We start from the raw sequence: 21,042 nt of genomic DNA, 5'->3' as shown, positions 1-21,042 counted from the left end.
CCTTAAACTTAGTTTCCCTGTCAAGTAGAGTAAGCGCACGTATCTCCAAATGGTAGGTTCTAGAGTAAGCATAATTCTATCCGGTTAGTATGTGTTGATGCAGCTTCAGGTAAAAGATGCTGGAAATACCAATGTGTTCCCATAATAAGCTTCTGATACGAGAGAGGGGGGGAAATTTGTTTGAGAGTTCTGCTGAATTAATACTACGTGAGGGGAAACTCTAGCTTTCATTGCTCTGTTGCTTTTTTTTTTTGTCTTACTTCACAGAACTTCCTCTGGATTTAGTGGATGGAGAAGCTAAGAACATCCTGAACGCTCTTGTAGAACTGCTGTAGCTGCTGTGTTCATGAGGCACCTACACGATTAATATCCAAACAGCTTTTCTTTTAAATACAAGTTCTCAGACTTTTTTTTTAAGAAAAAGATTTTGCTTATTTTTATGCAACACCTGTTTTCGCTCCACATTAAACTATTTTATCTGTGTTTGGGTTTTTGTGTTGGAAGGGTTTATCTCCCTGGATTTAGAAGAAATAGATGTATGCTGTGGTTACCAACCCCCATACCAGACTTGGCTTTCTGTTGTTCATCCCTTGCCTGGACAAGGCAGCAGCTCAAGTTGGCTCCTGATAGAAACCAGCGTGTTTTTCATTGAGGAGAATGACTGGCTGATTATCCCCTTAAGAAGGGGGCTGAAGTTTGCCCTGCTAATTTTAAGTATAGGACGGGGCGCATGCTTATCTCAGTGAAGTGCTAAAACTGAGTCATGTGCGAACAAGAGGCTTAGTGGAGAAATAGGAAATTATCTGAGAAGCAGCTGGCAGCGTGCAGAGCACGTTCCCATGGCAGTGGCATTCGGGAAAGAGGTGGGAAGAAAAAGCTTTCCTATTTTTACCTTTCTGTTAATTTTACAGAACTCCAAGAATGGCACTCGATTTATAGGGAAAACTTCTGGCCCTTGACTGAAAAGTGTGACCTCCATCCAGAGGCATTAGTGATTTTGCAGCTTATGGCTTTGGCTGTTGGATTCTACTGTCAGCTACATTTTTCCTAACATCTATGAGATTGTACTTTCTCCCTGTAGCTCTGAGCTTTAGTCAATAACGTTTGTGAAATTCTCCTATGTTTATACTTGAACATACTGAGTGAATGTTTTAAAGAGTGCCCTGAAGGCATTCTGGACAAACACTTTTTCTATCTGATGCTCTGACCTCCATGAAACCTCTAAATGATGTAATGGGTTTTTGTTGCTCTGTGAAAAAAATGCATTTGAAATAACAAGCTGCTGTATTAGTTGAACACATGCAGATCGGATACTTATATTTCATTGGTCCTGTTAGGACATTCTGGGGTACTTCTGCTTTTTCTGTTTTCAGCAGAAGCATTCTAATGTTTCTTTCTTTTGTTTTTTTTTAACTGTGACAAATGTCATTTTCTGTTCTGGTTGGTGAATAAGCATGTGGTCGCTTTTTGGAATTGTAAATAGTTGATGACTGCTTGTTTTCAAGTCCAGTGTTATAAACTAAAGACTTATATCTATCAACAGTTCCTGACAAAATTGCCTTTTTTTTTTTTTATTTTTTAAGTCAACCTAAAAAGTTAGCGTTCGACATAACTCCTATCCTAGTTGTGGAAAGCATCCTTCCTCTCAGCACCTGAGAGCGACGTGAGGTAGGTTCCTTTTACAAAGGAAGACGACTGAAAAATGGGGAAGATAGTGTAGAGGAGGGCTTATTTTGAAATGTGGAGAGGCTTTGCAAGGCTACAGGCTGTAAGACTTTTACAGATGCCCTGCATTTCTCAACATGCCACATATCGTGTTGTCAGGGGTTTGTTCATAACCTCCCTTTCCCTCTAGCAGAAGAAAGAGAGAGCGCTAGCGATCCTGGCGCCGCAGGGGAGAAAGTTCCTTGAAATTTGCAGGTTTGGAGATAGGTTGCGGTGTGCTCTCCCAGTGTGTTCTCCTTGACTCTCCCAACATTTCTTAAGGTCTAGAGGTGATATTGCTCTTCTGCTTTCCTTCCTCTTTATAAATAGCAGCTGGCCCAAACCATTGACCTTAAATTCTTTGCATTAATCTCCCCTCGCTGTGGCATGCGACACCTCCTAGCAAGGCTGTATCAGCTGTGCTCCCCCAGATAGCTAATGAACCTCTTGCTATGGAGAAGAGTGGCTTGGTAAGAATGCGGTGTTGGCATGCTGAGCCATTTAAAGTTTCTTTTTTGGAATGATGGGAGCAGTTGGGGGTTGTCCCTGCTGTGCTGCTTGGTACCTGTAACTCCTTTACCCTTGGCAAGTGAAGAGCTGTACAAATTCCTCCTGATTCTGACTGAACACACGGTTTCTTGCAATGCTTCCAAAATTGTGGCTGAAAACCCAACCCCCTGAACTATCTGCCCTTGAGAAACGGGTGCTGCTCCTGGTTTCCATAGTAGCTGCGGGAGGAGCTGAGGAGCGTGAAGAGGCTGATCGTGACCACAAGCCTACAGGAATATGCACAAAACATAGCAAAGTCGACTTAGAAAAATTGGCATTTTTATTAGATGACTCAAGAGCTTGGCAAGTGTGTGTGGCGCTGGGTTGGTGGCTGCCAGGAGCTGCTCTAGTCTGTCATCTGTGTTAGGTGGCCTGTGATCTTGTGGCCTCTGTTCAGTGTTTAATGGACAGATGTCCACCAAGGAATAAAGCTACCAAGATAGAAAAGCCCCTGTCTTGGCAGACCAGGTAAAGAAGCCAAGGACTACTGAGCTTGGGGCCCTCGTTTCGTTAGTTGTGTTGTCTGTGCTGGTTAATCCACAAATAACTAATAGCAACCGTTCCAGTACTCCGAAGAAGCTTATTGTTTTGTCTGCGCTAATGTGGTTGTGCCTTGTTTTCATCCCTGCCATTTCAGTATGAGAAGAAATCTTCCAGGGATTTTATGAAAGGTGGATTCTTAATTATGTGTAGTGAAAGAAGATCCTTATTTTTTCCCTCCCTGGAGACTATGCTGTGGCCTCGAGGCAGTGGAAAGCCATGTGCTGGTGATGCTCCGCTGTGGCGGAGCACTAATGATGATGTGACAGACGTGGTGGGCAGAGGGGAGCCTGAGGCGTAGAGAGGATCTCCCCAGACCCATGGAGGGCATTTCTGCTTCCTGGAGAGGGATAGACTCTTGCTTCATCACAGAGAGGCTCAAAAAGAAAGAAGTTATTTAATTTTCTGGTTTAGAGGTTTTTACTGTATAAAGCTTGGTATTCCAGAATACAGGTGTGTCTTGGAGTACGGGTGTTGTCAGCCATCTCCATCCATCTGAATCTGTTCTCTGGGAGGGGAGGACGTCAATTCTTTGGCCTTTCTGTGGTGCAGAGAGGCAACCAGAAGGCAAGTGCTGGTGGTGTTCTTCTGCTGTTGAGCTGAGGAGGAATCACAGCTGAAGTTATTCCGTTATATCCCTCGGCTTGCCTTGTCCCTCATGGCCACCCCCTTGCCTGAGCAGTGCCGAGGGCAGAGCTGACGTGCTGATCAAAACCTTGGTGATGCTCTGTGAGAGAAACGGGATGTGTTTGATGTGACAGTCGTGGTCAGCATGGACTGATCAACCTCACCAGTGAGCTGCCCCACTATGTGTGGAGGGAGAGTCTTGGGAATGAGTAGGATCCCTGTGAGATATGGTAGAAGTTGGAAAGGTGCTGCTGAACATCTTAAACCCTTATTCTAGCTGCTGAGAGCACCAGAAAGACAAAGTGATGGCACCACTTCTCCTCCCACGCCTTTGCCCAGGAGCTGGAGCGCAATCCGGGCTGGCGCTGGGCTCTGCCCGTTGCCAGCAGTCTTGCACGGAGCTGCCTCCCTTGGCGCTGCCAGCCCGTCTGCGTGTCCCTGTTGCGGCAAGCCCAGAGGCTGACATGACATTTTATTTATCCCTTCTTAGTTTTCATGTGTCCTGCCCTTGTGCGTTGCTTTCAGCATTGCTTACAAGGAAAAATAATCCTGCATGAGTGTGTGTGGTAGTACCAAGGGTGTTTTTGTTCCTAGATAAATGTCACGTTGAGCCTTGCGGGCTGGGAAGAGGCGACCACAGCTCGGTGGGGATGAGAAGACCTCAGTCGGCAGCAAAACCAGCCCCGTCCTTCCTCCCCCTTGGAGCAGCAGTGAGCCCCCAGGGTCTTGCAGAAAGACCAACTCTTCCTTGCTGAGGGATGAGCTTGGATGTGTTAGCATGGGTTTTGACTCTGCAGACCCATGTGCGTCCCTGCCCTTCTGTCTCAGCACCTTTTCTGCCTCGCACCAACCCCACCTCGTTATCCTGCAACTTCCAGCGGACCACGAATCTCCTTCTTGCAAATACGTCTGTGGCTGCCACTGCAGAGCTGGGACTTCTCCGTACGTGCCTTTATCATACGCAGGCACACTTTGTGCTGCCAACGCCTCTATCTGAACTCGTGCCCTTCCTTGAACATAAGATACCAGTGCAGTTGCTTGTTGCCAGCAAACACGTTGCTTGTAGAGTATGTCAGGGCAGTCCTGCCTTGTTTCACCATCGTATTCCAGTGCTGGAAGGGACAGGGAGGGCACCCTCTCGCACCACCCACTCTCAGAGCAGGGTCAGTGCTCCTCGCAGGTGTCAGAAGCTTCAACACTTCGAACGCGCCGGGCTGCGATGATGTCAGAAGGGCTTCTGCATCAGACGTGATATTGGCTGCTACTCTGCTTTGAGGGTGGAAATGTGGGACAACTCTGAAGTCATGAATTGTGGTAGGATCACACCTGACCTTCCAGTGCTGCTCTCCTGTGTCTGGACGTGTTGCCGGGACGCTGTACCTGATGGAATGGTTTGGGTCGGAAGGGACCTTAAAGCCCATCCAGTTGCACCCCCTGCCCTGGGCAGGGACACCTCCCGCTGGATCAGGGGACTCAACTGGTGTACAAAGGTTCCTAAGAGCTCTCCATGTGGATTGTCTGAGGAGCTCTGCTGTAACTATGGGCATGCAACACATCACACAGTATTTTAGGGTTTTTGTATAGATGCTTCGAGGCTCTTCGGTGCATCATTGCTAAAAATATTTTACTTTGAAACTTGAAAACATGAACAAAAGGAGTGTTTGCAGCTGCTGCACGTGAACAGCTTAACAAGATGGGAGAGAGAAGAAGTAGGAAACAAAACCTGATTTGCATCAGCAGAGAGAAGTTCCTGCAAAAAAATTTTGAGCAGGGGCTGTGGATGCCAGGGGCGATTTCTTCAAATGTAGGGATTGTTGCCTCAATCTGCTTAAAACCGAGGTTAGAAAATCATGAAGCTGAGTGACAAACCTCTAGAAAGGTGAAATTTGGTTTCTGGCCTCAGCATTCACAAATGCACCACACTAAAGAGCGGAGTTTGTGTCACCTGAAGCACCAGGACTGGACTCCACTCTCACCTGGGCTCTGCAGGGTTCAGCAGCCACTGTCCTTCCCACCATCCTCCTGCTCCTCCAGAGGCTCTCGAATGTCTCTGTGCAGACAATAAGTGATGGGAGGCCTTGGACTTTTTCAGGGTGTCACCCAAAACAGCTGTGAGTTGGCTGCTGAGTTGCTGGTATCCCTTCTCCAGCCTTCCCTCCCTCCAAAACTAGGACATCTAAATTTAAACTGCTAGCAACAGATGAGGCTGGAGAGTTTCCACTGTGGAAAGGAATCCCGCTCAGAACCTGTCCTCTCCTCTGCTTGGGCTCCATCCGTGCGCATTCCTTTCCTTAAGCCGTGACCTCCCATACGTGTTGTTCCTCCCCATCCCCTGCAGCACTTGGCTTTGTGTCCCTGGAGCTTCCCAAACAGACGGTGTGGCTGTTGGAGGGCGATGGTAGTGGGTCTCCCTGCTGCCTGGCACCACCGCCCCAAAGGCTCTTGAGCTGCAAAGGTTGGCTGTAACCTTTAAGGGGCAGAACAGGCTCTTGTTCACTCCAGGCAGGACCCAGGGAGATGTAGGGGAGGGGAAACATCTCTTCAGGGTGAACTCTACGTTAGGGTCCGGCTCAGGGTATGTGCCAGGAAAGCCCCAAGCATGATGTTGCTCCTCCAGCCTGACCAGGCAGGAGGATCCCAGGGAATGGGTGGGATCTGAGGCAGCCGCGTGGTCTTGCAGCAGACAGAGCAAGTCTTTGCTGCTTTTGGACAAGCCTTGATGCTTCTTTGCAGCAGAGAGCAGCAAAATACTGAAAGAACAAAAGAGAAACCTGTGCCTGCCTTTGGGGTACAGCTGATGGGAAGGGAGCCCACGGTGGGCTCAGCCCATAGCAGGAGGAGCTGGAGCACAGACCTGGAGGGTCCCTGTGGATTAATGGCTTAGCACCTCCTTCTCTCTGAAAATAATTTTGGAGGTTTCCAGAAAGCAAAAGAACCCCTAAATGTGAAAAATTTTAAGGGGGGGGTTGAATAATGAACTGAATACGGGGAGGTATTTAAAAACCTGTTGTGTCCCACGGCAGCTCTGGTGTGCCCACGTCTCAAAGGGTACCGAGCCCTGCTGAGAGCTGCCAAGGGCTGACCAGGCTTCTGCTAAACAAGCAACCAGCATCAGGAAAGGGAACTGTGTGGAAGTTCAGCTGCTGCCTGCCTCGAGCAGCTCGGCTCTGTCCTGCCCTCGCAAGATGCACAACAGCCTGGTGATGAAAAATGCAGGATGTCGTCTGGTATTTTTAACCAGAAACCTCCACGCTCTGTCTGTTGCGACGTAAGAGCTGAAACGGAGAGAAAAGGCGTTCATGGTAAATAGGGTGTTTATCGCCGCCTTGAAATGTGAGTGCAGAGGCGGTGGTGCCATTCGTTTAAAAAACAGCCACTGCCCAAACGACTCCAGGCAGACGCATTTGAAAACTTCACTTTATTTCTCTGTCTGTTATAAAAGCAGAGTTTTGAGTTTTTTTACATCTCTGTAAGTGTCCAGACTCGGTACATCTTGGTTTTGTTTTCACAGTAGCTCTGCAAGACCAAGGACGATTCTTATTGCTGCGCCAGGAGCCGGGGCAGGAGGGAGGGCGATGCCAAGGCTCCCGCAGCCCTTCCCTTAACCTCCTGCTGCTGGAACCAGCCTTGCTCTCCGCTGCGCCAGCTCAACAGGTCTCCCCCTCCCCAGCACTGCTGAATCTCTCTGTTGACTCTCCAAGGGGCTGCCCTTCTCTCACCACGCTCCTCTCGGTGTCAAGAGTAGGAAACGAAAACCAAACGGCCTGTGATGCTGCTCGATGGTGTCTGCCAGCCCCCGTCTCTCTGCTCGAGGGAGAAGGTGCAGGTGAGGCTCCCGGCCAGGTCTCCCCCTGCTGCTTCCCACCCTGGATTTTGACAGGGATGGCCACGCTACACTCGGCTCCTGTGGTGATCCGGGCTAGAAAGAGCCGAGCATCGCTGGCGGGAGAGGTGAGGCAGAGGCAAGCTCATACATCGCTATCCCCTGTGGGTGCCCCATCACCTCCTCGGGTTATCCTTTGTGTAGGTCTGGTTTTGCAAAAAGCTGCCGGAGAAGGAGCTTTATTTACCTCTGCTTCTCTCCCACCTTACTCAGCACGGGCCGCCCTGGGTCCCCAGACATTGGAATCCCTTCTGGGCCGCTGTCAATCCCTGTTCTAACCACCCGCTGTACCAACAGCGGTGTCCATCGCACCGGTTGCTCCCAGCCACCGTTCCTTTTATATTCCGTCTGTCCCCCTCAGTTTTACAATGAAGCAGCATTAGAAAACCATCGCTTTTTTAATCACAACGCATGGAATCTCAAAAGAGGCAGCATCGCTTTCCTGTGCCGTGTCTGGTGATGTCAATGGAGGTGGAGGGGCACGTTTCAACCGAGGCGTGGGATAAAGGCATTCTTTGGGAAGGGAGAAGTCCATGCAAAGCTGACCCCAACGTGAAATTTGAATTTCATATTTACTGCTCAGCTGGGTCTGTTCAGTGCAACAGGATGAATTAGCCAGGAGGTTACTATCAAATTGCACGGATGCATCCAGTCGACCAGGTAGAGGGAGGAGGAGGAACCAGATTTACTTAATGCATTGGGAGACTAAGTCCAACACAGAGCTAAGTGGAAAAGGATGTAGGTGTTCCCTGAATGTGGTTTTTTTTTTGGTGACTGAGAAGAAATCTTTCCTTGGAATTCCTTCGTGCAGCTAATTAAGACAACTGGGTCCGATTTCTTCGACCCATGCTGACATCAGTGAGAACTGTAAGTACTCAGCACCTGGAGACAAAGTGAATGCCAGACATAAACGCCCCTTCTGCTCCCACCCACGGGACTGCCCAGAAGTGCATCTTAAGCGGTAGCCGAGATGCGTGCAAGCGTTATCAGCTATTCACCCACAGCTCACATTTTGTCCTCTTCTGCATGTATTGCCTAGGAGAAAATACAGGCGAATCCCAAAGGGCTGTGCCAGTAGAGCTATAGTTAGGATTCAAATCCATGTAAGAAAATGGAGTTTAATACAGAGAGTGACTGTGCAAGTCAAAGTCTCCCTAGCTTCATCCTTTATAGTCCCAAAGCCTAGATTTAGGCAATTTGTGGCTCGTGGATTTGGGTTTGATCCAGTCCATCCATTTGCAAGCTGCTTATTAACACTGGCCATCCTACCTCAGAGATGTGCCCGTTGAAGAGAGCAGCTCCATGGCCGAGCATCTCTGAAAACCGGTGCGTGGAGGAGGGCGAGCTGCCCTGGAAACGGGAGTTGTTGCAGGGACCCAGGATCCTTGTTTGCTGGTTTGAGAGTGCCACAGCGGGGTTAGTATCTTCTGGGCATGCCTTCCCCAGGCAGGTGGTGGTGTTGGACCTCTTGCCAAAGTAGATGGTATGGCTTTGGAGAAGTGAGGAAGGAGAATTTCTTGCTGGTAATGTCCTATGTGGAAGATGAAGACGGCAATAGCAGCTAATTGGTGCCTCTCCGAGGGGAGAGACTTTTGAGCAGCATGTGTGTGGTTGTGAAACCTGTTCAGACCAGCTCAGCAGGGCCAGTCTTGTATCCGGCACCCTGAGCTCTCTTCAGTCCTAGCTCTTGAGGCAGATTGTTAATTAGAGGAAGAAATGTTATATCTAGGGGAAGGAGCTGCAGAGGGAAGGGGAAGCGATCTGCCTCAGGCCATGTGCTGGAGCCAGAGAGCAGATGTTCCACTCCCCGTCCTGTGCCCCTGTCCTCCAGATGCCACCTCTGCAGAACTTCCTGCAGACCCTGTCCTTCCCATTCAAACCGCTCCTCCGCGCTGCCTTCCTCTGCAGAATTGCATCTGCTTATCTCTGAAGCCATCTGGACAAGGTCCTTATCAAAACCTACAGGCTCCACCTTACTCACCGGAGGATCTACACCCAAGACTCAGGCATTGCCCCGCTTGCACCTTCTCGTGCGTTACCCTTTGCTACACCGACGTTTGTGCCATAACCAGACAGGTAGAGCATCATGGTCCTGTCTGTGCCCCATTCCTGGCAGTCGCGTAGATCACGAGGTCGTTTGGAAGAAAATTACCGCACCCCAACGCGATGTTGCTGTTGTGGGAAGAAGAGTTTTTCCATATCTTTTGCTTATAGTGTTTCCTAGGAATGGGTGCCTGTTATTTTCAGATGTGGCTGCTCCTGAATTATGGATATTGCTGGGTAGACTCAGTAGAGAAGATCTGCCCTCGCTTACACCCATGCATCTCCAATGACTTCAGAAGGAGCCTTTTTATATCCTGCTCTTCTTACAGCACCATCATTTGGATTTCATGGGAAAACGGGGCAAGAGCTTCACCCAACAACAGCCGCTGCACGAGCCCGTTGGCTCTTATGCCACGAGAAGGTGAGACCGTGGGCTAGCTGAGTGTGTCCTAGAGACAAACCTGGTGGTACATTCCCCTTTCTCAATTTATGTTGATTCCCAGGGCCGCAATTCCAGTTGTGAGATTATCCCATGTTATAACGCTGATGGGAGACTGAGCTCACCAAGTGCAAGCAGTGCAGGCTCGTTGCTACCCCTTCTGCGAAGCAGGGAGATGGCCTTGTAGCTCCCACTCAAGAAACATCCTACAGCAGGTTTGTTATTTGCATTGCTTTGAAAATGAGATTCTTTCCGTGCTTCCTTCTTCCAGGTTTTAAAAGCAGGAAGGTATTTTTATCATATTTCTTCCAGCTTCATGCCCTTTTCATCCCTCAGCCTGTGACACACTGATGATCTATTCCTTGTTCTGAAACTTTCTCCCAAGAATTCTGTAGAAAGGACATTCTGCGTGGTGGTGTTCTTGTTGGGTTGTTGGTTGGTTGTTTTTTTTTCAAACATAGCTTTAAGGCAAAAGTTTGGCAATGCAAAGCAAAGTCTACATAAGGCCGCATGACTTGGATTTGCAACTCAGAACCTTACAGCTTTAAAAAAAAAAATATCCGTATCTTAAATAGTCAACTTTTTGTTCCAGGAACTTGTTTTGTTCTCAACCAAAAAGAAAAAAAAATAGACTCTTAAAACCCCAAATAAAACGTTCTCGTTCTGGGCAGTCTGGACAAGCTCATGAGACTGAAGTTCAAACAGTAACTAAAGTAGGGAAGAAAAAAAAAAGCTCTACGGGTAGACATCAGTGTTAGTTTCTTCCCTTAGGAATCCAGTGATGAGACAGACCCCAGTCAAAGGTCTCCTCTTTAGCTTTAGCACAGTGAAATCCGTCCCAATGGGAGAAGGTAGAATGGTTGCATTTGTTGAATGAATAAAAAGTGCATTTTGATTTTGCTCAGATTATATGTGTGTATTCTAATACCTAAGTGATTGTTTCGCTTTGTTTTGTTTTGTTTTTTCTCCCTTTTGGTGCCGGGACGCCAGGTTTATATTATCGGTGTTTTGGAGGTATCACCACAAGCGGTGGTCCATCCTTTGGCCTCCACATGAGTACCTGAGCATCATTGGCATTGGGTTTGACAAGGGCACTGGGTGGTATTGGCTCATTCTTGCTAAGGACCTGGGGCTGCTCTTGAGCAGAGGGCTCCTGCAGCTTGGCACGCTGCCCCAAGGGTCTGCTGGGATTCACCTCGATGCCCAGCCTCATGCGCCATTTGATAGTCTGCAAGGTCACCATTTCGTTGGTAGCCGTGTTGGTTGCCACCAGCCAGGTGGTGAAGCTTTGATCCCGGTGAATGCTTGTGAGTTTGGCCACGTTGCTCTCACTGACGGGCACTGCCCACGTCACGCTCGGGTAGAAGTTGTCGTTCATGCTGATGTTGAACTTGGACTCCTTTTTTGTGGGACCCACGATGGTGCAGGTTTCTGTCGTGTTTCCGTACCAGGGATAGTTCACTCCGTCTGAGTCACTGATGGCCTGGATTTTACCATCCAGTAGATCCGGAAGCTCCCAACTTGACCTGCCATAATCAACAACAAATTATGGATAATGCTTTAATTAATTCGTTTAGAAACATGCAGGACTTCAAGGAAGGAGAGGAAGTAGTTAGAATCATAGAATGGTTTGGGTTGGAAGGGACCTTAAAGCCCATCCAGTTCCAACCCCCCTGCCACGAGCAGGGACATCCCACTGGATCAGGGGCTCCAAGCGCCTTCCAACCTGGCCTTGAACACCTCCAGGGATGGGGCAGACACAGCTTCTCCGGGTAACCTGTGCCAGTGCCTCGCCACCCTCACACGTTTCTTCCTCATATCTCATCTCATTCCGTCCTCTTTCAGCTTAAAACTGTTCCCCTCTTCCTATCCCTGCACTCCCTGATAAAGAGCAAAGGTGTTCCCCCTTTAGCTTTTACTGGAATTTATGCCTTTCAGAGCATCCTGCCCAAAGAGCTCAGCTCTGCCACTAAAACTACGTCTGCAGATTTCCACGCCTGATCATGAAAGTCTGTCCTGTTGTCAAACGCCACGGAGGAACCACCACGAGGCAGGACCAGGACATTCCTCACAGGGACCAGCAACTCCCTGGAGTGGTTCGAAATCTGTTGGTGTTCAAGCAAAGCTGCAAAGGGCAGGTGCTCAGGAAAGCTCGTGTCGCAGGTGTCCTCTTGCAGCTCCTTGGCTGTTTGAGCACAGCTGAACACAAGGACTCGCATTCTGGATCTCAACTCACGCTGGTGGGAGCAGCGCTCAGGGCTGTGTTCCTTTCTCTCAATAACACAAAATCTCCCACGCTGGCAGAAGAACGGGCGAGCTCAGAGCTGGCCAAGGGGTGAGGTGACAGGAGAGCTGACCCCAGCATTGGAAGTAAGATCAAGGACTTTAAAGCTTCCCTGTTGACTGCAACCCCCTCATCCAAACGTTCCCATTGCTCCATTCTCTTCTTTCTTTTCAGTCCCTACCTGCCAGCACTCCTTTTCCCTCTGGATAAACCACCCGCTGTCTGCCTGGCGCTGGAACTGTAACCCATCCTTCCCAGCCCTAGGAAGGACCCAGTTCAAAGGCTGCACACGAGGCTCCGGGCTGGGATGGTGTTACAGTAATTAGAGAATCTGAGGTCAGCCAGCTTGTAAAACTGCCTGAGCCGGTCGTCTGCGTGCTGCGCTTGACAGACTGACAGAAAGGTCAGTCTTTCTAGCAAGAAAGTAAGTGAAAATGGTCTTCCATCACCTCGTAACGGTGATGCGCAACTTGGATTTTGTTTTGTTTCGTTTTTATGAACTTCCAATTTAATTTTTAAGATTAGATTTGCCAACAGAAGCAAACTACTGTAAATGTCTCGGCTAGAAAAGGGTTAGATATTTGCAGAATAAAGGCACGAAGACGGCATACCCCTAAACCACGTGCTCAGCGCTTGCCAGGTATTTTAAGGACATTCTTGTAAAAGTCAGGCTGGCAGAGGTGGCTCTCGTTTGCCTTCTACCTCTTGCTTACACATCAGCCGTCCCCACTGTCGAAGGGCACAGGGGGCTGTGTGGAGGCAGCAGATCACTCACAGCATTCCCAGGGTGGCATTTACACTCGATCCCACCATGGGGCTGCAATGCTGGGCTGTGCACCAGCATCACAGCTCCACGATGGGACATGGGTTATCTTGGAAGGGAGACAGAGGGGATGCGCTGAGGCTTATCAGGGTAACCAACCATCCAAGCCTTTCCTGAGAGTCCGGTACTTGTGGCTTAAAATAGCTCCTCGGCTGAAGCGGGAGCTGCGGGGAAGCACGCATCGGGCACGGCCAGCTCGGATGCAGCGTGCTTTAGGATGAGTTCCTCTTCTCCCATAGCCAGGACTAATGTGGCTGTCTCACAAGGCTGATTGTTAATTAGTTAATGATCGCGAAGAGCCTCCATGTTGGTAACCACTGGATGGCTCAGCAGATAGCTGTGAACGGCTGGCTGTAGCTGGAAGGTACCGGGGGGGATTTAAAGATCTCATTTATCCTTATTTTCATGTGAGCAGAGGTCATAGCAAACCTCTCCCCTGTTGCGGTGGCAGGCGTTGGGCTGCACTGCGCAGGAGACGGCTGGTTTGCAGGTTGGACGGTCTGGCAGGAACCCAGAAGGGTAAGGGCAAGGGAGGACGCGGGCGGCTCCGGGGGCTGCAGGGATGCTCGGAGCAGCAGGATTGGGGGGTCAGCGGCAGCCAGGGGTTACGCAAGCGCAACACCTCCCCGTGCAGATTTATGGGGCTGCTGTTTGCTACGCACACGGCGGCTGCAGCAATCCTCCCTCCTGAGCTCATGGCCAGCAGGCAGAGGGAGTCCTTTCCCTGGAAGAAAATTTTTAGTGAAGGCAGCCAAAAGGAGATCCCTGAGCAGTCCTGCCAGGACCCCCGGCCACGGGGGAGATGCTCATACGCTCTCTAAAGCAGGCATCGTGGCTCACCTCCCCCCCACGCTCTTCAAGGACAGCTGAGAGGAGAAAGGCTCTGGGGATGCTGGATGAACTCAGCCCTCGGCGGGCGGATGAGCGGAGGTCGTGCTCTGCAGCACCCCCACCTCCTCCCCACTCTGAAACACCATCTGGGGGCTCTTTCTCTCCCTTTCAGCAGATGGTTTAGGATTACGTTCCACTCAGTGGTGGGTACTCAGCTTGGCTGTCCCCTGAGGATGAGATGTGACAATATCCTGGAGGTTCCCTCCATGGCAGCCAAGGTGCTAAGGTGCAGCCACAGCATCGCTGCGGGTGTGGAGACGCCAGGCTGGGGTTGGAGATGCTTTGAGAGGCTGATAAACCTCTGGGCTGCTCCAGCCTACTTAGGTCACAGGCTGGTGGGAGAATGGCAGGAGATCTGGTAGAGGATGCTCAAAACCCGCAGGACAACAAAGAACTGTTTGTCCCCATCTTTATACCCAGTAGGCGTATCTGACCCCAGACCAGTACAGAACTGCAGGACCTTCTCAGGATTTGCCCAGGGTTTAAATGAGAGCAAAAAGGTGGAGCTGTGTCAGAGCCAGGGCAGGTCGCTGAAGGCAGGATGCTGCCTGCAGAGCCTGAGAAACCCCACCGCAAAGCTGAGCGTGTTCATGAGCAGCACAGCTGTGCTCAGGGTGGTTCAGAAGTGCACTCTGCTTAAGAAAAGGCGTGGGCAAGAACGGGGAAGAAGAAACTGGCCTGTGTTTCTTTGTGGAGCACGCTGTGCCTAATTCTAGCCAGTGTGGTTAACCCTGGGGTTTCAAAATCATCACGCTTTATCTGCGCAGCTTAGTAACGAGAAGAAAAACGAGGCCTTATGATGATCCCATGACTGGAGCAAAAGCAGAGGTCGCTGCTGCCGGTGGTTGCCCCTCGCCTGCTGCTTCAGCAAAGCCTGTGCGCCAGCCAGGTCAGTAGCCTCTCCTTGCATAGTCTGTTCACGTTAAATAATATGCCAACAACTGCCCTTATGGATGATTTTGGAAAAAAACGCTGTGGAATGATCCTTGGCTGTGTCAGCATCTTTCTGTGGTGATGTCGAGCCAAGGCAAGACCAGAAAGTGCCCAGTAAACACTTTGCCGACAATAGCAGGGAAGAAGCATGAAAAGAAACAAACCTATCTGGTTTCATGGGTTCACTATGGCTGATCAGCTCCAAAAGCAGTACATTCTGGCTTGTAATACCGACAAGCTTGTTTCTGCTGCTTCTGAAACCCTCGGAGTGAGAACGGGCAGAACCAGAGACTGGAGCTGCCAACAAATCTCTCTCTCTTAACAAATGTCTCCTCGCTACCGGGAGAAGGAACTTTGAGCTATTTCTTATGGCACAACTGTAGCCCTGCTGCTGACAGCCAAGCAGCTTTATGTAGGTTTTAGCCTCCCAGTTCTCCTTCAGATACGTTTCTTCCCGTTCTGTCACACGGAATGAAGCCTACAGCTTATGCCGAGCCCTCCAGATGGCTGCCCTACAGCACCGACCGAAGCAATCGCTGCAGTGGCAGCAAATGCGAGCAGAGCAGCCTCCAGCCCCGCGCACCCAGCAGTGACACAGGCGTATTCAGTTAACCTTTTCAGACAGGCATCTATTGCCTCCTCAGCCTCAATTCCTTAAAGCCAGCTCCTAATTAGGCACGCGGCAGACCGACTTGCGTAACCTTGTGCTTCTACCACCCTTCCTGTCCACAAAGCTCCCTAAACAAGAGGAGCTCTGCTCTGCTGCAGCCCGTGCTCGGTGCGGGTACCGATGCAATGCGTGTGGGTGCCCTGAAAAGCTGTCTTGGGTATTTCACATCTCTGCTCTTACCTGCCTCCCTCCACCACTGTGACAGCCTGAAAGAAAGAAACCCCGATATCCAGAGCTGCTTAATTTTAAACCGTCCTTTACAGCATCTCTCTCACCTACTCCAGCACGTCAAAGCAAGCCAAGCCAGGGTTACGGCGAAGAACAGGAAGGAAATTTAAGCTGTTGTTCCTCAGCTGTCAGAAACACGCGGTGGTCCCTCTTTCCCCCATCCTCCAGCTGTGTGTTCCTGCCTCGTCACTTGAACCAGCAGTGATGTTTGATGTCTGCGCTGGGTCGGGAGTAAAACTAGCAGAAAACTGGCATGAAGAAAAAGGGACAAATTCCTGCTGGTTCAGCTGAGCAGGCTCGAGTCAGGCTGGACAAACTATTTATTTAACAGGGCTAAGCTGTGTGCTCACAGCGCAGGTAAAGGCCACACACGGGCTGCAGAGCCTCTTCCTCTTAAGCCCCTGGAGGGGTATCTGTAAATTCCCATGGAAAGCGTCACCTTTTTCTTCCTTTGGTGAATCTGGTTTTTGATTGTTTTTTCCCTCCCGAGGACTGGGGGTTTATTCTCGACGAGTCGGTTTCTTGAGTTCATTGTATTTCTGCTGCAGGGCACGGAAGATTTAATCTTGCAAAAGCGAGATGCCTGGTAAGGTAAAGCGAGGCTGTAACGCTGCCCAGCTGCCCCATCGGCTCCTTCAGGGGAGAAATATCTCCCTGAAACTTCTCCAGATCCTTGGCTGATCATATTCAAACTCCGATTCATTTATCCCTCTGTTTTGCATATCCCCATCTGCACCGCTCCTTGCATATCTCCATGGAGATGAAGAAACAAGGTTGGATAAAGCCATTCCAGCGTTTCCCAGCTTCTCACACGGGTCCCACCAGGTGCTGCACAACCAGGCGCAGAAACCAGCACCCACGCCAGGAGATCCCGGTGAGGAACCTGGTCCAGCTGCTCCTACACAGGTCAGAGCTCTGTGGCCTCATCCTGACGCCTCGCACTGCAGAGCAGCTCCCTTCGCCAAGGGGATGGGGTAAAACCCTGCTTGGGGGGAGCAGCAACACCAGCCGTGGGGCTAAACAGGACTTCTGCGTGGAGGAGGGGGGTGAGACAGCACATCCCCATCCTCATGCTGAGGATTTTCATGTTCCCAGCAGCATCTACTGACTTGCACATAAAATCATTCCAGCACTCGCGTGTTATCGGAGCTTCACTTCCCTTTAGGTTTAAAAATACTGCATTTAACCCTGAAAATTGTCAGTGCCACTTTAAAGTCTAAATTATGCCCTCTGTAGCGAACATCCCTATAGGAGCGTTAGGCACAGCTCCATCTGCTCCAGTATTTCTCAGCTGTTTCTGTCCTCCGCGTAATGGCCAGCTTAGACACCGCTAACAACTTTGGAGCACGAAAGTGAAAAATTAATCCAAAGCCTGCTCTAAGTATTAACGCCGTGGTCAACCGCCTGATTTTTTTTTTGTTATTATTTGCGGTTTTCTGTTTGCCTGTCACCGCAGTGATTAAAAATACGTAGGTGCCAGCAGTCTCTCTTCATCATGGAAAGTTGGGACAAATACTCTGCTGGCATAAATCAATGCAGCTCCATGGAGGTCAGTGGGATTACATTGAATTACACCAGCTAAAGGCTTGGCCCATCCTTTCAGAGAGGTTGGTGTCCCATCTCCCTCTATAAAAGGTCTTCCAAGAGCATAGTCTCCCAATGGCATCAAGAAGCCTTTTCTCCTAAATCCTTTATTAACAGTTTTTGAAGGCAATAAGCCTCTAGAAAGAGAATGGAGGAGCAGACCAATTCCTACTTACATTTGCGTAACTTTTTTTTATATATGAGTTAAATGTCGGCAAACATCCTTGGGGAAAAAATGTTGTTTCCATGATTTTCTGGCTAATAGCTCTCTTACATAGCAGCTGTGTTTCACTCTGACTACCTGTTTACAGCACTTAGCTGGTAGATATAACTTTTTTTTGTTGTCTTGAAGCATTCAATGGAACCAAATCCTTATTTAAACACAGAAAAACTCAGGTGCAGAGAAATCAAAAGGACACGTTGAGTGTTGCAGCCCACAGCAGCACTGGCAGAACAGCTCTCTGTCCTCTTTATTTTGCTGGATGTGACCTGTATTTATATACAGTGGACTTTGCTGCTTTCCTTTGGAGCTGGGCGCTAAAGACAAGATATCCAAAGGAGCCTGAGAATTACACATGCAAATCCCAAAGGCTGAGAATTGGGAACGTTTGAGCAGCAAATTGTCCTTGCTAAAGATGGTGTTGGAGCCAAAAAGCCTACAGATTTTGGGCCTGTTTGTAGGTACTTTCAAACCCAAGACAAGCCATTCTGCTCCCTGCCTGAGCCTCCCTCACTCCTGGTGTTTGCCAGGTGCATGAGTTTGCTACTCAAGGCACTTTCTGCTTGAGCAGAGAGGGGACGTGGGGACAGAAGCGGGGGCACGGGCTGTGCCCTACAGCTGCTCTTTGGCTGCCCCTCCCTCTGGGCTACATCTTACCATGCAAATTTGCTTTCTGTCTGAGATGCTGAACCCGCGTCCTCCTCTGGATTTACAGAAGGCGGGGGGAGGTGTGCGTGCAGATGTTGAGGGCTTCAGGAGGGCACCGCATTAAGTCAGAGCTTGTCCTGCGCTGCAGTCCGGCTCCGTGGCCCCATCCTCCCTCAGCCCTCCTCATTCACCAGCTTTTAATTCATCCAGAATGACCTCTGTGGGGCTGAACCAGCGTCCCCCTGACACGGGGCACTCGGGATGAGGAGACAGAAGGGTTGCTTAGAGCTGACCTTCCCATCCTTTCTCCCTTACTCCCCGAGATCGGGCAGCATCAGTGCCTCTGGCCACCAAACCGTCTGCCAGCACCGGGCGCTGCGGTTGGGTTTTGTCCCTGTGGCTGAACGGGCAGATTTCTGCTGCGCCGCGAGGCTGTGCCCGATGCTGCCCAGCACCGTGAGTTGCAGAATTGCTGTTCTGTGCAGGCATTTGGATGCTGTTGCTGATTTAACGACGGGCCAAAGCCTGCAACAACGTTTGGTGAACAAACTGATCCCCCCACCCGTTTCTTTCGCAGTAGGGAGGTGACGTTTTCATTTGACTCATTCCTGTCTCACTCTGATCGCCTGACCGTTACCACGGGAGTTTCGGTGAGCAAACGGCCCCTAAGTTCCCCCCCCCCCAATCTTATATTTATATCTGTATATTCCCATTCTTACAAAGTGATGGTAATGCGAAATTTTCACCCTGCTCCAAGGTGATGCAACGGGTTTAATTATCAGTGGGTTAAATCCCTCTCGTTCTTTCCCTGGGGGCTGCCTGCTACCGTGGGCAAAGCGAGCAGGATTCCTCCTGTGACGTTCAAGCGTGTTCCCAGAGCTGGGAGCTCACAGCCATGGCCCACTGCAGCAGCAGCACAGCGCGCCGGGGACGGCACCGTGCCACAAGTGTCAGCCCTTGGGTTTCCCTGGGGCTTGTCCACGCACAGTTTTATCCAGGGAGGGATGGCTGAAGAGCAAAGCTCGCTGTCGGGGGAACCCCTCATGTAAAACACATCAAAACAGGGCTGCCTGCCACGGCAGGGCTGACCTGGGATTTCAGGATGTCAAAAAGCTGCTGTGAAATCCAGTATTGCTTTTGGGTTCCTAAGTCAGTTTTGGTCGGGGCTTGGGCACATTTCCATTAGAAGAGGATACCTTCTCCTGTGGAAGGGCAAGGACAAGCTCTCCTGTCTTCTCAGCGTATGAGAAAGCCCTGTTAAGTTTCAGAAGAGCTGGGCTTTAAAAATCAAACCAACTGGGCTATCATTTTTGGCTTAATCCAGGATTTCCCAGCCAGGCCATGGTTCCCCGGCTCTTTCTTCCCGCTAGGCAAACGCACCCGCACCCGCTCTTGGAAATACTTACATGCCCTGTTCCCCGTAGTGATTGTAAAATTCCATGTGGCTGCAAGCCTGGATCCAGCCCACGATCCAGGTCTCCTTCTTGGGTATAGGGGGCACCAACACTTGCGCAGAGGCTCGGAAGTGAGGGGTCCGGTAGCGCAGGACCACGCTGGAGGACTCGTCGATGCTGGTGGGAATGGGATCGATGGAGGCTTTGACTTCAATCACTGAAATACTTTCCCGGAAAACTTTGGATTTGCAGCTAATACTCTGAATACAGCCCATGGCATACCCCGAATACAGTCCGACACAGCTCCTCGGATACTCCAGCAATCCTGGGGAATATTAGGCATTGAAATTATCTGGTGCTAGATCAATTACAGATCTTCTTGGTTTGTAATCTCAAAACTGATATCCATAGGATAGAAAATTCATCACGTAAAGCCTTAATCTGAGCGTCTGTCTTACAAGTACGGCTCCTATTTTGAGGTTAGCTGCGCTTCAGAAGCAAAAGGGCCTTTAAAATGTTTTTTTCCCCTTTTAATGGCCCATTAAATCTCTCGCTCAAACAGTCTTTGGGTTAAAAAAAGGTCTCTCGAGTTCAATAAATAACGGTGGTGATCTTAGCTGATATATTTAGTCCTTCCTTTCCCCAGACGCGGTCTGTCATTCCCCGTCAAACATAGGACTAGCCGGTATTTCCCTTTATTCTTTGGATGAAAAGCAGAATGTTGATAGACACATCTATATAAATAATGAAATAGTTTTTAGCCCCGGCTTGTCACAGCCGGTGTGGATTTCCACTTCCTGACTTGCAGTTGTTCAGAACTTCCTTTCGCACGAAAAAAACCGACAATAAGAACGGCGAGAAAACCACGGGGGGAAAAAGCCAAAAAATATAATAAATTAAAAGAAAAAAACAAAACAAAACAAAAAAAATAAACCAACGAAAAGTAGTCAAATCTCTGAATTCGGAGGCTCCTTCTCCGGCGCTGCCAGGGCTCGGGGGTTGAGGATTTTGTGGCTTTGCCCTCCTTTTTTCAGGAGCAGCCGGAGCCCCGCGGGGGTTCGGGGGCACCGGGGGCTGCGGAGGCAGCGGCGGAGCCTCTCCCGCTCAGCGCCGCGGAGCCGCCGCCCGGGGCAGCCTCGCACCTTCCTCCTCCTCCTCCTGCGGGTCTCGGCGAGGCTGTCCGACCTTCCTCCTCCTCCTCCTCCTGCCGGGGCTCAGCCGGCGGGGCTCGGGGGCTGTAGGGCATCACAGCATCCCCGGGGCTGCGCGGGGGCGAGCGGGGAGGCGGGAGAGGGGGGAACCTCCTTCTCTCGCTGCTTTTTTTTCCTCCTTCGCCTTTTCGCTAGATGCCCGAGGAGGGGAGAGGAGCGGGAGCGGTGCCTCCGCCTCCCGGGTGCCGCAAGCTTCCTCTCTCGCAATACATTCATGCATAGCCGGGGCTCAGCCGCTCCGCCGGGGCAGGACCGGGCTGCGGGGGAGCCGGGGGGGTACCCCGTGCGGGCATTCCAAAGGCGAAGGGTTCAGCGTAGGGAGCCGGTGCCCGGGCTCCCGGCCGTGCCTCCCCGCGGGACAGCGCCGGGAT

The 21,042-nt window shown here is 50.4% G+C and overlaps 2 protein-coding genes across 4 annotated transcripts in view; one reads left to right on the top strand and one right to left on the bottom strand.

Annotated features, from left to right (window-relative positions):
• The window catches only part of NUP214 (nucleoporin 214), a 43,702-nt gene extending 42,330 nt beyond the window's left edge, over window positions 1-1,372 (top strand). For both annotated transcript variants that reach the window (XM_054084300.1, XM_054084299.1), the window contains exon 36: window positions 268-1,372. In XM_054084300.1, coding sequence (XP_053940275.1) covers window positions 268-301 — 34 coding nt within the window. In that variant the 3' untranslated portion in view covers window positions 302-1,372. The remainder of the gene's footprint in view (window positions 1-267) is intronic.
• Window positions 1,373-6,746: 5,374 nt separating this feature from the next.
• On the bottom strand, window positions 6,747-21,042 carry FAM78A (family with sequence similarity 78 member A). 2 transcript variants are annotated; one of them, XM_054083967.1, is made up of 3 exons: window positions 19,473-19,597; window positions 15,662-16,364; window positions 6,747-11,311 (listed from the first exon to the last, which is right to left on the bottom strand). In XM_054083967.1, exon 3 carries the CDS (start codon window positions 11,161-11,163, stop codon window positions 10,783-10,785), a length of 381 nt encoding a protein of 126 aa, XP_053939942.1. In that variant the 5' UTR covers window positions 11,164-11,311; window positions 15,662-16,364; window positions 19,473-19,597; the 3' UTR covers window positions 6,747-10,782. The 2 variants fall into 2 exon arrangements, with proteins under 2 accessions (XP_053939942.1, XP_009567773.1); XM_009569478.2 differs by lacking the exon at window positions 15,662-16,364 and having other exon boundaries at window positions 19,473-21,042.

This window comes from Cuculus canorus, chromosome 19, assembly GCF_017976375.1.
Source record: "Cuculus canorus isolate bCucCan1 chromosome 19, bCucCan1.pri, whole genome shotgun sequence".
In the NCBI taxonomy this organism is placed as follows: domain Eukaryota; kingdom Metazoa; phylum Chordata; class Aves; order Cuculiformes; family Cuculidae; genus Cuculus; species Cuculus canorus.
Note: the sequence above shows the minus strand (reverse complement) of the source record. Positions and strands in the feature narration are given on the sequence as shown.